The sequence below is a fragment of the Danio aesculapii genome, chromosome 2 (assembly GCF_903798145.1).
Source record: "Danio aesculapii chromosome 2, fDanAes4.1, whole genome shotgun sequence".
Lineage (NCBI taxonomy): Eukaryota > Metazoa > Chordata > Actinopteri > Cypriniformes > Danionidae > Danio > Danio aesculapii.
The window spans coordinates 46,785,734-46,799,326 of record NC_079436.1 but is presented as its reverse complement, the minus strand read 5'-3'; the positions used below and the strand labels follow the sequence as shown (position 1 = coordinate 46,799,326).

Genomic DNA, 13,593 nt, shown 5'->3' with positions numbered 1-13,593 from the left:
TGCTAAAATGACTAAGTACAAGTGCGAAAGCGAAAGATTGAAGCAGTGTACTGATGCTGTAACACGTTACCTGATAGATTCAAAGATATAAGAGTCATTAGATAGAGACCAGATTAATTAAATATCACCTTTAACAACTATAGTGAGACGCAATCCAGTGGTACATCTTAGATAAACTGTCCAACGTGTTCTGCCCTCTGGGGTTTTGTGCTCAAAGCTCTCGCTGACTGCTGGAGCTCAGACGCGCACATATGCTGCAGCTCATAACAGAGTGTGGTCACGTCATGTCTTTTCAAAAATGCTAGATAAAAACACCAGATATAACTAGTGTGATTATTAGTGTAAACGGGACTAATAATTCAGGGGAGCTAATGATTCTGGCTTCAACTGTATATATATACCCTAACCCCATCCCTAACTAGTTCATAGTAGGGCTAATCATTTTGTTTTCAACCATATATTTATTGAGCACAACACAAATACTGGTGGAATAATTGTGCTGGTTGATTTTGCCATGCATTTAACAATAATTGCCCAATGAAACATTAAAGCTTCCTTTTGATTTAAAGCAAAAACAATGACTAATAACGATATATATGCAGTTTTTATGAATAAAATGTTACTGCTGGAAAAAACTGACAAGCATTGAAAGAAAAATGTGCAGTTTTATTATTACTCCTTCTTATTCTATGTGAACATATCCGTCTTTACAATTAAACCGATAACAAGACAGAGGAATGCTATAGTTGAAGTCCTTACCAGAACATTCCATTTCCAGCTGATTAAGGCTAAAAATACTGACAGCTAATCAGAATCCACTCTGCTTTAAGAGCACAAGGCGGCTCAATCTTCTCTTTCTGCCATTACTTTAAAACCAAAGAGGCGAAACTCAGCCTCAGATGTAAAATGAAGCTTGTAATCTACAGAGAGCATCTGAACAGAAGAGCCGCTGGCAGATCTCCACTGCGTTTGGCTTCCTTTGCTGCTCTCCAACCGACTGTTTCTAACTCTACAGAGTCTTCACACGTCCAAACAAACCCAAACACACTCGCTCGTCTGCTTTTCCTCAAGAGACACATGGAGACACTTGGTTTCTAATGCATGTTACAACAATATCCTTCCTACGTTTTTCCTATTTATTTGCATGCTGTAGCTCACATAAACTGTTGCTCAAGACAGTTCAACCAAAAGAGCACAATTTGTGAGGATTTTTTTTAAGTATCAAAAGATATTTACATATCAAATATTCTTGACACTTTTTCATAACTGTCTTTTATAACTTATAAATACATACATAAATAAATAAATATTTTTATTTGTATTTTGTTTAGCTGTTTGCATTATTGTAATTATTATTACTACTACTACTACTTCTAATACTATTACTCCTACTACCACCACCACCACTATTTATTTTATTTTATTTTATTTTATTTTATTTTTTAATTTAATTTAATTTAATTTAATTTAATTTAATTTAATTTAATTTAATTTAATTTAATTTAATTTAATTTAATTTAATTTAATTTAATTTAATTTAATTTAATTTCATTTTTGCTTATTTTAAACCAGTATCAACCGACTTATTTTTTCCACATTCTAATAACTTTTGTATCATAACTTAAAATAAATAAACAAATAAATTAATTAAGAGATAGAAAGATGGATGGATGGACAGACATTATATTATATTATAACAGTGTGTGTGCATAAGTAAGTAAGTAAGTAGGTAGGTAGGTAGGTAGGTAGGTAGGTAGATGGACGGACGGACTGATGGACGGACTGATGGACTGACTGACTGACTGACTGACTGACTGACTGACTGACTGACTGACTGACTGACTGACTGACTGACTGACTGACTGATTGATTGATTGATTGATTGATTGATTGATTGATTGATATTGAAGCAAAACCCTCTATATCCATCAGACATCATTTTTGCAAATGAGAATGATCTTTTCTTCAAAAACGTCACTTTAGACAATTCTTTGTTTATTTAACAAGGTCAATTTTCTTTTGCATCAAAACCTGCTAATCCACTTATGCTTTTTTGCAAAAACCTCTAAACAAAAAACTACTATTGGGACCAGACAGTGTAATTAGTTGAAAAATCACTAAAGATGCCATTTGTAATTATTTTAGCAAACATAAAACACATTACACAAACAACCTAAAATTAGAATTGCATAAATCGGTCAAGTAAGTCACGGTTCATTCCACTGTGGCGACCCCGGGGGCTTAGCAAAAAAAAATTAAATGAATAAAATCTGTCAAGTAAGTGTATTAATCAATAACATTAAAATTGACATTAATTAAATCCTAACAATTGTTGTCATTTCTGATATTTAGGATTTAGATTGCAACTAGAGCAATGTAAACATTGCAAACATCGTAAACTAAGCTTAATGTAGTGTAAAAACATTGTGAAACATCAATATCTGTGCATTGTCCATCAATATAAAAAGCTTATCAGATCTATAGGTAATATGAAGTAATATAAATCATGTATAGTTTACTATATTATATTTATCTTTTAAAAAATAGCTTACATTAGCAAATAAAACACAAGGTAGGCCTACTGGGCAAAATGGGGATGCCTCTCAGACAATTTTAGAAGCTGTCATTCATTCATCCCCACCATAATGAAGGTCTTGAACTCTTTTTCGTCTTGCGTTTATCCTCATAGCATCCATGTGGGATAAAAGAACAGCATCTTACCTTGGTCTTTCACGAAATGGAGTTGCTGTTTAATGTAGCTATAGTAAATCGGACTCATTCAAAGTAGCGTCACTGCGTTATGAATGCATGCCACACTTCTGACTGTACAGTGTGCTTTCTTTTTCTTATAATGCACAGTTTTGAAGTAAGGGATGTTTTCATTTCCCATTCACTGACAGTCAGACAGGCTCATCCAATAAAAGCCGGCATATTAGCGCGCCATTACATTGAAAACATATGATTCAATTCGTGCTTTCTAAATTGGTTCTCGGGAAATATCGGCTTTTGCTGTCGAAGGCAAGCGGCGTTTAGAGGCTTTTGCAAACAAACTGGTATTTCTAAATGTGCCCAAACATTTAACAGAATAAACCAGCATCAAATGTAATATACAGCCACTTGTTTGTAGAAGAAAATCATATACACCAAGGATGGCTTGAGAATGAATATTGGGTAGTTTTCGTTTTTGGGTGAACTAGTTACTAAAAAGTTACTGTAATTATACAAACAATTAATTCAAATAAACAAATAGTATTACACACAGTTTGTTTTTCATTTATGGTATAGAAACTAAAACATTTTAAAACCACATTACTTTGTTACTGTTTTTATCAATTATACCATAGAGAAAAGAGCTTTTCAGAAACACGTGAACCTCAAATTGTGTTTTCCGTTTAGCAATTGCTGACCAAAACAATCAAATGGACCCGCGATCAGAATTATATATGGGGCGTGCACTCAAAAACAGTGCTCTAAAACTGTTTATCAACCAAACAGCAATGCCTGACAAGCATTCAGCACTCGAACGCCACTCCAGTTAAAAGTCTGCGTAAATTTCCACTCGTGTTGAATGAAAAACAAGTGAACAAAGCGCATGAAATGGGGGTGGAGCTGTCAGCAAGCAAAACTTCATTTGCTCTCATCGCCGGGACTGAACGTTTCCATGTTTTGAGGATGAAAATCTCCCCCGCACGCTAAATTATCCACAAGCTGCTGACTTTGATCCAGAAGGGGGGGCTGCGGTTCTGATTCTGAGTGCCCTCGTTTCGGAGCTGAATGTATTAAGGAATAGTGACACGATCGAGGCTGTTTTTTTCATACTGGTCGCAGTGATAAAGATGAAAGCGGGCGAACCACACGAAAGCGTCCCAGCGAGATCAGCACAAACTTTTAGCATACTGACTGCTGCGCTGCTTCTGTAGAGCGATTCAGTGAAACGCATGAAAAAAATTGGAGATGACAGGGGGAGTGAAGATGGAGAGAGAGATGGGTTTCAAACACCATAGAAAATACAAATGAAAAAAAAAAAACAACTGAAAGCCGAACTCTCAAGGAAATGATGCGGACGTGTATCTTTTAGCGCAGGTCAAACCGGGTTGATGTTTTCAATTTGGACTTCCTGCACAGTCCAGTGAGCAGCTCTGAATGTGGAAACTGAACACTTCACTCCTAATATCCTCCAATCAGCGCTATTGAGGCCGAACGACCACTTGGAGACTTTTTTAACAGGAAATGAAACGAGAAACTAGATTGGTGAAGGTGATGGAAACAGTAACGGAGGTGGAGGAAGAGAAAAAAAAAAGGATAACTGGTTAGACTGTGTGTGTGTGTGACAGGGCATTAAAGGGGAAAACCTTCATGGCACCACAGTGTTAAAATAATATGATACTAATTGTTTTATGTACATTTCCTCATTTAGCAGACGATTTTATTCAAAGTGACTTACAAATTAAAGGATAAAAGGAGGACTTCAAATCAGATGCCAGATTAGTCCCTGATTCATTAGGGGTCACCACAGCAGAGTGAACAGCCATAATATAATATAATATAATATAATATAATATAATATAATATAATATAATATAATATAATATAATATAATATAATATAATATAATATAATATAATATAATATAATATAATAATTGTAAAAAATTATATCACACAAACAACAGAAAAAGTACAATATAGAAAAACAAAATTAATAAAAAATAATAAATAAATAGCATAAATAAATAATCGATAGTCCATATTGGAGTTAAAGCTAAATAATTATATATATATGGGCAGGTCTGAGTATTTTAGAAACTGCTGACCTACTGGGATTTTCATGCACAACCATCTCTAGGGTTTACAGAGAATGGCCTGAAAAAGATAAAATATCCAGTGAGCGGCAGTTCTGTGGGTTGATGCCGGAGGTCAGAAGAGAATGACCAGACTGGTTTGAGCTGATAAAAAGGCAACAGTAGCTCAAATAACCACTTGTTACAACCGAGGTATGCAGAAGAGCAACTCTGAACGCACAACATGTCTAACCTTGAGGCAGATGGGCTACAGCAGCAGAAGACCACATCGGGTGCCACTCCTGTCAGGTAAGAACAGGAAACTGAGGATGCAATTTGCAGAAACTCACTAAAATTGGACAATAGAAGATTGAAAAAATGTTGCCTGGTCTGATGAGTCTCAATTTCTGCTGCGACATTCAGATTGTAGGGTCAGAATTTGGCATCAACAACATGAAAACATGGATCCATCCTGCCTTGTTTCAACAGGCTGGTAGTGGTGGTGTAATGGTGTGGGGGATATTTTCTTGGCACACTTTGGGCCCATTAGTACCAATTGAGCATCGTGTCAATGCCACAGCCTACCCGAGTATTGTTTCTGACCATGTCCATCCCTTTATGACCACAGTGTACTCATCTTCTGATGGCTACTTCCAGCAGGATAACGCGCCCTGTCATAAAGCACGAATCATCTCAGACTGGTTTCTTGAACATGACAATGAGTTCACTGTACTCAAATGGCCTCCACAGTCACCAGATTTCAATCCAATAGAGCACATTTGGGATGTGGTGGAACGGGAGATTCGCATCATGGATGTGCAGCCAACAAATCTGCAGCACCTGCGTGATGCTATGATGTCAATATGGACCAAAATCTCTGAGGAATATTTCCAGTACCTTGTTGAATCTATGCCATGAAGCATTAAGGCAGTTCTGAAGGGAAAATGGGCTCCAACCCGGTACTAGTAGGGTGTACCTAATAAAGTATATTAAATATAGGATACCAAATACTGTTAAGGAAGTTTCCAAGGGAGATTATTATTATTATTAATAATATTATTATTATTATTATTATTATTATTATTATTATTATTATTAATAAAATAATATCTATATTTTTTTATAAATGAAGCACTTTTTTGATAGCGAATACAACAATATTTTGAAATAATGGTAAAAATGGAATTTACCAAATATTTGTATGATCAAAAATTGCAAAAACACAACACAGCTGCCACATATTGTACAGTAGGACCACTTAAACTAGTTTATATCAAGACCAATCCATCCAATAAACATCACTGCTTCAGTTAAGACAGCGAAACTCCAACAACCAAGAACAATGACATTGAGGCAAAGTTGGTTTTATATCCATACATTCGTTCAGTGAAAGCTTGTGGCACACTCCCTATTGTACTTTGAATATTGGCTCTGAAACCATATGCAAGTATGACTTCAAAACAACATTAGCACTATTTATGTGACTGTGAACAATATTGTATCTTGATAGTCATAGGTTGCTAATATGATTTCACTATATAGAATTTGCAAGTACTTTTCTGAAGTTTTATTACTAAGGAGAAAGTCTGAATGTGTGAATATAAAACCAACGTTAATCACCACGACTAGCTTCCAACATAAACAAACCACCACTAATCATTCTAAACAAGCTGCTCTATGAACTGTTGTAACACACTCTCCATTGCTGTGGACTGTATTAATTTCATAAGCTGGTTTAATCAAGCATAATCCTGTTTGGCTCCATTAAAGAACTCTCACTGACTCACCGGCCTGGTTGGTGGTGATGTCTATGGAGACGTGTTGGGCAGGGTACGGGCTCTTGTTGGAGACGCCGTTGACCGCCTGGATCTCGAACGTGTACAGTGTGTGAGCCAGCAGGTTACTGATGAACACCCTGGACTCGGTCAGTCCCAGCTGACGTGGCTGAAAATCAACATTGTCGTCACAGTGGGAGCACGAGCGGCGGTCCGTCTGGCACTTCTTACACACGATGTTATACGTGACGTCCTCACGACTGCCTGTCTCACGCGGAGAATGCCACTCCAGGGTCACGGATGTCTCGTTGACGATGGAGATCACGTTTCGGGGTCCAGAAGGAACACCTGAGGAGACAGTATATAGGAAAACACGTGAGGATAAATCACAGTGTGTGGTATGTGTGGTATTTATGTACCCTTTGTTGCTTATTTTGTAAGTCATTTTGACTAAAATTACCGAATGACCGAATGTAAGTTATTCGGTTTGACTCAGGAATCATTTGAACTGAGGCAACTGATTCATATTTAATTTTGTTTGAGTCATACATCTGTGAATCATTTGAACTGATCATTTGAACTGATTTGAATTGAAATCATTTTTATTATATTTCTCTTTTGTAAGTTGCTTTGAATCAGTTTGACTCAGTAATCAATTGAACTGAATCAACTGATTCACATATATTTACTTTGGTTGCTCTTTTTTTGGGAGTTGCTCTAAATAAGTTTGACTCATAAATGTGTGAATATTTTGAAGTTACTGAACTGATTCAATTAGTTCAACCAATTCAGTTGATTCACAAATCATCTTTACTTTCAATTGCCTTTGGTAATTTGCTTTGAATCAGTTTGACTCATAAATTCAGTTAAAAAATTTGTTAAACTCATACATTGCATAATCGAACTGAGTCAACCAAGACAACTGATTCACAAAATCATCTTTACTGTTATCACTTTTTTTTTGTAAATTGCATTGAATCAGTTTGACACATGATAGCATGAAACATTTGGAGCAGAACAGACCAATTTAAGTGATTCACAAATCACCTTTTTCTTTCATTTCTTTTTAGAAGTCGCTTTGAATTAGTTTAAGTATTGATAATATGAATTGCATGATTGAACTCAACCAAATCAACTGATTCCCAAATCATATGCTTTTGTACTTTTTTCTTTTGTAAATTGTTTTGAATGAGTTTGACTCAGGAATCCTTTGAACTGAAGCAGCTGATTCACATATCATATTTACTTTGTTATTTAAACAACATGATGAAAAACGTGAAAATTACTGTTACGCTGGTCTGAAAATAGCAAAAAAATCATGCAAAACACGTCTTGCAGCTTACTGCACCAGATGTATGATAGGGACCTAAATGTAAATAACCCAAAATACTGAAATAATGGCAGCTGGAGATTTCAAATATGTCATCACATTTTAATTGAATGAATGAATGAATGAATGAATGAACAACTGCAGTATTTCTATAAAATAAAACAGTTCTGGACTGTTCAGTTACTGGACTGAATCAGTTTGGCTGCTGAATGCATGAATCTCTTGAACAGAATCAAAAGATTAAAATTTTATTAATTCACAAATCGTCTTCTTTATATAAAAACATTTGTTCCATAAATGCAAAAAACAAAACAAAAAAAAAAACACACATATACACACACACACACACACACACACATACATACATACATACATATATACATATATATATATATATATATATATATTTATATATAAATAAATAAATAAAGCAAACTATGAAAGTAATGCTACAACAGAAATGCTTATTCCAGTGGGAAAACAGTATGATTTCAAATGTATTTCAAACAGCATGATGCTAACAAATGCTAACAGGATGCCACTAAAGACTAGATGGTCTTTTGTGGCTGTTTGAATACATTTGACCAAATAAGCGCCTGTGCTTTGAAAGCAGTCTGACCAAATGCGTTTTCAGCTTGGAAAGTGGTTGAAAGTGGACAAGCTCAAAATCCTCCAAACACCTGCATTGAGTTTCCCAATTGTTGAATGCATCAATGTCAAGGTAGGTCTTGTTGTGGATAAAAGAAACAGAACCGCAGCACGCACGCACGCACGCACGCACGCGCACACAAAAAGTACATAAATAAATAACACCATAAAAAATAACATAAAAAAAAAAACACACTCAGAAAATTATGAAAATGCTTTATAATGAGTATTCTTTTATTAAATGATATGAATTAATTTTGTAAGACTTTTTGAATTTAACACATTTTTCACTAGTTTTCCCCCTTTTGAAGATGAATATTTGTGTCCCTTTCTCAGTAAATACAGTCAATAATTTGAGGTACATTTTAAAACAAATCAGTTTTATTAAATGGTAATATCCATTAAAATTTTGTTTGACCACAAAATGTCTTGAGGAATAGAAAGATTATTCATTTACATTGAAATGAACTTTAGGGGGAAAAAAATCCAACTAAATTATATATTTTGCATGTTCCTCTTGATTTTACTTGTTAATTAAAATTTGAATTTTTTTTCTATAACATAGTAATGTGGGTGTATTAATAATTCTATACAGGGGCTGGACAATGAAACTGAAATATTTGCCTATTTATTGGTATTGATAATGTCAGCTTATCACCAAGAAGGATGAACCAGATGAGTCTACTTTCACTGTCTTTCCCACATCTGGGAGAGTTACAGTGTGGAGAACCCCCACAGAAGCATACTACCCAGAGTATTGCATGCCCAGAGTGAAGCGTGGGGGTGGATCAGTGATGGTTTGGGCTGCACTATTATGGCATTCTCTAGTTCTAATACTTGTGCAAGATGGGCATGTCACTACCACGGACTACTTTTTTATATATATATATATATATATATATATATATACATACATATACTTTTAAACCCATTAAGTTGAGGTAACTGTTACTGTTATTTTGGATATGTGTGTGTTGTGTTTGTTTGTATGTGGGTGTGTCATTTCATGCTTGTGTAAGAACGGCATTGGAGGATCCGCATTTCGTGGTGATGACGTTGGCCGCTGACGCTGGGTGTGCGCCACCAATCGCTGGTCGGCGTAGCGCTTAAATGCCGAGCCCAAACTACAAAGGCAATCTTTCTCTCTCCCTATCTCTTTCCATCTCTCGCTCCTTCTCGCTCTTACTCTTTCTGTGGGTCTCTGCGAGGACAGTCTCTCTTATGAGGGCTAGTCTGAGAGAATGTGTTTTGCTTCTGTTCAATTCTCTTGTCTAAAGTTTTGTCTGAAAGTGCAATGTGTTTTCTTGTGAACTTGTCCAGTTAACTGATGCATTTGAGTGATACCTCAGAGAGGGTTGTAGGAGTGAGTAAGACGTGCGATATACATATACAACAACGAGATTCATCTTTGTATTAGTTCATTAAGTTCAGGAGAATGTGCTGCTTTGTGTGTGTTTTGTTTTTAGTTAGAGTAGTTTAATTAAGACTTTTGGTACGTTGAAGATGTTTCTTTTCATGCTTTTCTTTTCATATTTAATTTAGTTTGTTTAAAACAGTTACTGAGTTTGGTTATATTTATTTCTTTGATTTAAGCACATCTAACTACTTCCTTTCCCCCCAGGTAATTCATCATTTATTTATTGTAAATATTTTTCTTTCACTGTATAATAATATTTTCACTGGAAGTATGGGCAATAAACAATTGCAGTTATATTTGGTTCTTCAGTAGTTTCTTTTTCCCTCCATTTGTTACACACACACTATTATATGTTATGTCAAATACCCTTAGTTTAATATTAACATCTAAAAGGACGTAACAGTAACTCAAACCATTTGAGGAAACTGATTACAACAAACCATTTAAGTTCAAAAACTAATCCTAATGAGTACTGTGAACTTAATCCATTTGAGTAAATGAAGAAATTTGAGCACAGTAAAACCCAATAAATGAAGAGAACTCAAACCAACTGAGTACTGTAAAACCCAATAAGTTAAGGCAACTCATACATACATAAAGATTTGAAAATAAATGTTAAGTAAATGATGACAGAATTTATTTATAAATAAACTAATCCCTATTGAAAATCCTGATATATTATAAAATCAACTATTTCTCCAGGTATATTTCACCACAGTTGTTTTTTACAGCAGATTTCCCTTTAGTGTGCAGAATGTCAGCTGATGATATGTCACAGCTAACCTTTTCCGACACAAATATGCACTTTCTACTTAACTCCTAGAAAGTCTTACAGAATGAAGCTGTGTTGTGCGTTTTCTTTTAGCTCGGTCCCAGAGCGATGTGTAACTGTTTATAATTACCATTTAGAGCGGCGGCCCCCGAGCGGCCGTACATCAGCCCACAAACTCAACACAGAGAGCGGCTTTTCATCAGCAGGAGAAACGAGGGATAAAAAAACACAAGGCTTTGGTAACAGCTCTTTATCACAACCTCCTGGATCTATTCCTACACATTCAACCTTCCCAGTACAGCCGCAGGGAAAAAAACATATTGTGTTTCTGATAAAGCATAGACTTCCCCCAGTGCACAGAACATCCGGCCAGGAACTGAGGATTTACAGATCACCGAAAGGTTGTAATGTTAACTACAGACCGCGACAGAAGTTGATGAGAGCCAGGAAAAGTTCTGGTTCAGATTTGATGTTTTTCATGACCAGCCTCTTCCACGAGAGCATTTGAGTGACTTCTCCTTGAAATATCAAACCTGGTGAGGAGACGTTCCAGCGCTTGAAGAAAGAGTAGGATTATTTCACTCAAGTCAAGGCACAATGCGCTATTGTGCGGACATGAGTCTTGTGGGACATATCAGGGGCTGCTGAGAACCCGAGCAGAGTGAACTAATGACAAAAGTGACTTTGAACTCTAACGACCCCAAAAATTAGGGATGCCAGTGCAGGGGAAGCTCTCAATAACAACAAAAAGTTCTGGTCCTGACTCATGTTTAAATATAAACTTCAACAAAACCTCATATAGTATATATGGCTCTAAGAATTATTTTTTTTTTATCAAATAAAAACAAAGAGTAAAATAAGTAATTAAATTGTTTGTTTATGTATTTATTTGTTTGTTTGTGGATGGGCAGTTGGGCACGAAACTAAATGAATCGAAACGAAACAAAACAAAACAAAACAAAACAAAACAAAACAAAACAAAACAAAACAAAACAAAACAAAACAAAACAAAACAAAACAAAACAAAACAAAACAAAAACAAAACAAAACAAAACAAAACAAACAAAACAAAAACAAAACAAAACAAAACAAAAACAAAAACAAAAACAAAACAAAACAAAAACAAAACAAAAACAAAACAAAACAAAACAAAACAAAACAAAATGTGTGAATGTTTGGGAAATGGCACAAAACAAGAATAAAGGGTGACTAAGTTGATCAAACAAAGCACTAAATACATAAATACAATTAAAGTTTGATTAGCATCATACCAGATTATTATTTCACTCAAGCGTCTATTATTATTTCACTCAAGTCACAATGCGCTATTGTGCAGACATGGGCCTTGTGGGACATGTCAGGGGCTGCTGAGACCCTGAATAGGGAGAACTGATGACAGAAGTGACTTTGAACTTTGGCAACCCCAAAAATTAGAGAAAGTCCATGTAGGGGAAGTTGCTTTAACTTGAACGGTAGGCTTCTGAGCTTTAACTTCTGCCAAATAATACAAAATAATAAAAAATAAATACATAAACTGTTTGTTCATTTGTTTGTGGATGGTTTGTTGGACAAAACAAAACAAAACAAAACAAAACAAAACAAAACAAAACAAAACAAAACAAAACAAAACAAAACAAAACAAAACAAAACAAAACAAAACAAAACAAAACAAAACAAAACAAAAACAAAATGCTTGAAAGTTTGTGAAATGTCACAAAACAAAACGTGAGTGTAAAAAATAAAAAAATGTGAAATGTCACAAAGCAAATCAAAAGGTTGATAAAGTGCTTAAAACAAAGCAATAAATAAATAAATAAATAAATAAATAAATAAATAAATTCAATTTTTGGAAATATCATGATTAAAACAATTTATGAAACAAAACAAAAACTGAAATAAAATAAATTAAATTACAACCAACAAGAAACAAAACAAAACAAATATGTGAAATCTTAGGAAATTTCGCAAAACAAAACTAGGATCATACACTCACCGGACACTTTATTAGGTACACCTTACCGAGTAAGAACTGCCTTAATCCTTTGTGGCACAGATTCAAAAAGGTACTGGAAATATTCCAGAGAGATTTTAGTCCATATTGAGATGATAGCATCACGCAGTTGCTGCAGATTTGTCGGCTGCACATTCATGATGCGAATTTCCCATTCCACCACATCCCAAAGGTGCTCTATTGGATTGAGTTCTGGTGACTGTGGAGGCCATTTGAGAACAGTGAACTCATTGCCATGTTCAAAAAACCAGTCTGAGATGATTCACGCTTTATGGCAGGGCGCGTTATCCTGCTGGAAATAGCCATCAGAAGATGGGTACACTGTGGTCATAAAGGGATGGACATGGTCAGCAACAATACTTAAGTAGGCTGTGGCGTTGACATGATGCTCAATGTGTTTGACTGATTAGAAATTTGTTAAGGAGCAGTTGAACAGGTGTACCTAATAAAGTGGCCAGTGAGTGTATAATTTACAAAAAAACATATATAAATCAAAAAAGCAACACGCATGCATACTTTAAATGAAGTTTGGTAACACAAAAATCTAAAGAAAATAAAACTAATTCCAATCATTAAGACCAACATCAGACCCATTTTTTGGTACCAAAAATAAAATACATCATAAAAAATGTCATTCATCCTCTTGAGGTTGATGCTCAACTCAACATATTTTGAAGGTAAGCCATTTAACTCCTATAACTGCCTATTTTCACTGAAAAATGATGGAAACTATTTGAGTTCATTTTATTTAAGAGTAGCAGACTTTGTGCCCTACTGAGGAAACCGGGCCATGGATGTTTATAAAAGGTCTGCACGGGTCCATAAAGCAGCGGCTCTTTTCTGCACTGTTAGCAGGGAGT

At 35.2% G+C, this 13,593-nt stretch overlaps 1 protein-coding gene across 1 annotated transcript in view; it reads right to left on the bottom strand.

Moving 5' to 3' along the window:
* LOC130238455 (ephrin type-B receptor 1-B) overlaps positions 1-13,593 on the bottom strand; it is a 295,859-nt gene that overhangs the window by 109,655 nt on the left and 172,611 nt on the right. The window contains exon 5 of the mRNA XM_056469487.1: positions 6,568-6,903. Coding sequence (XP_056325462.1) covers positions 6,568-6,903 — 336 coding nt within the window. The remainder of the gene's footprint in view (positions 1-6,567; positions 6,904-13,593) is intronic.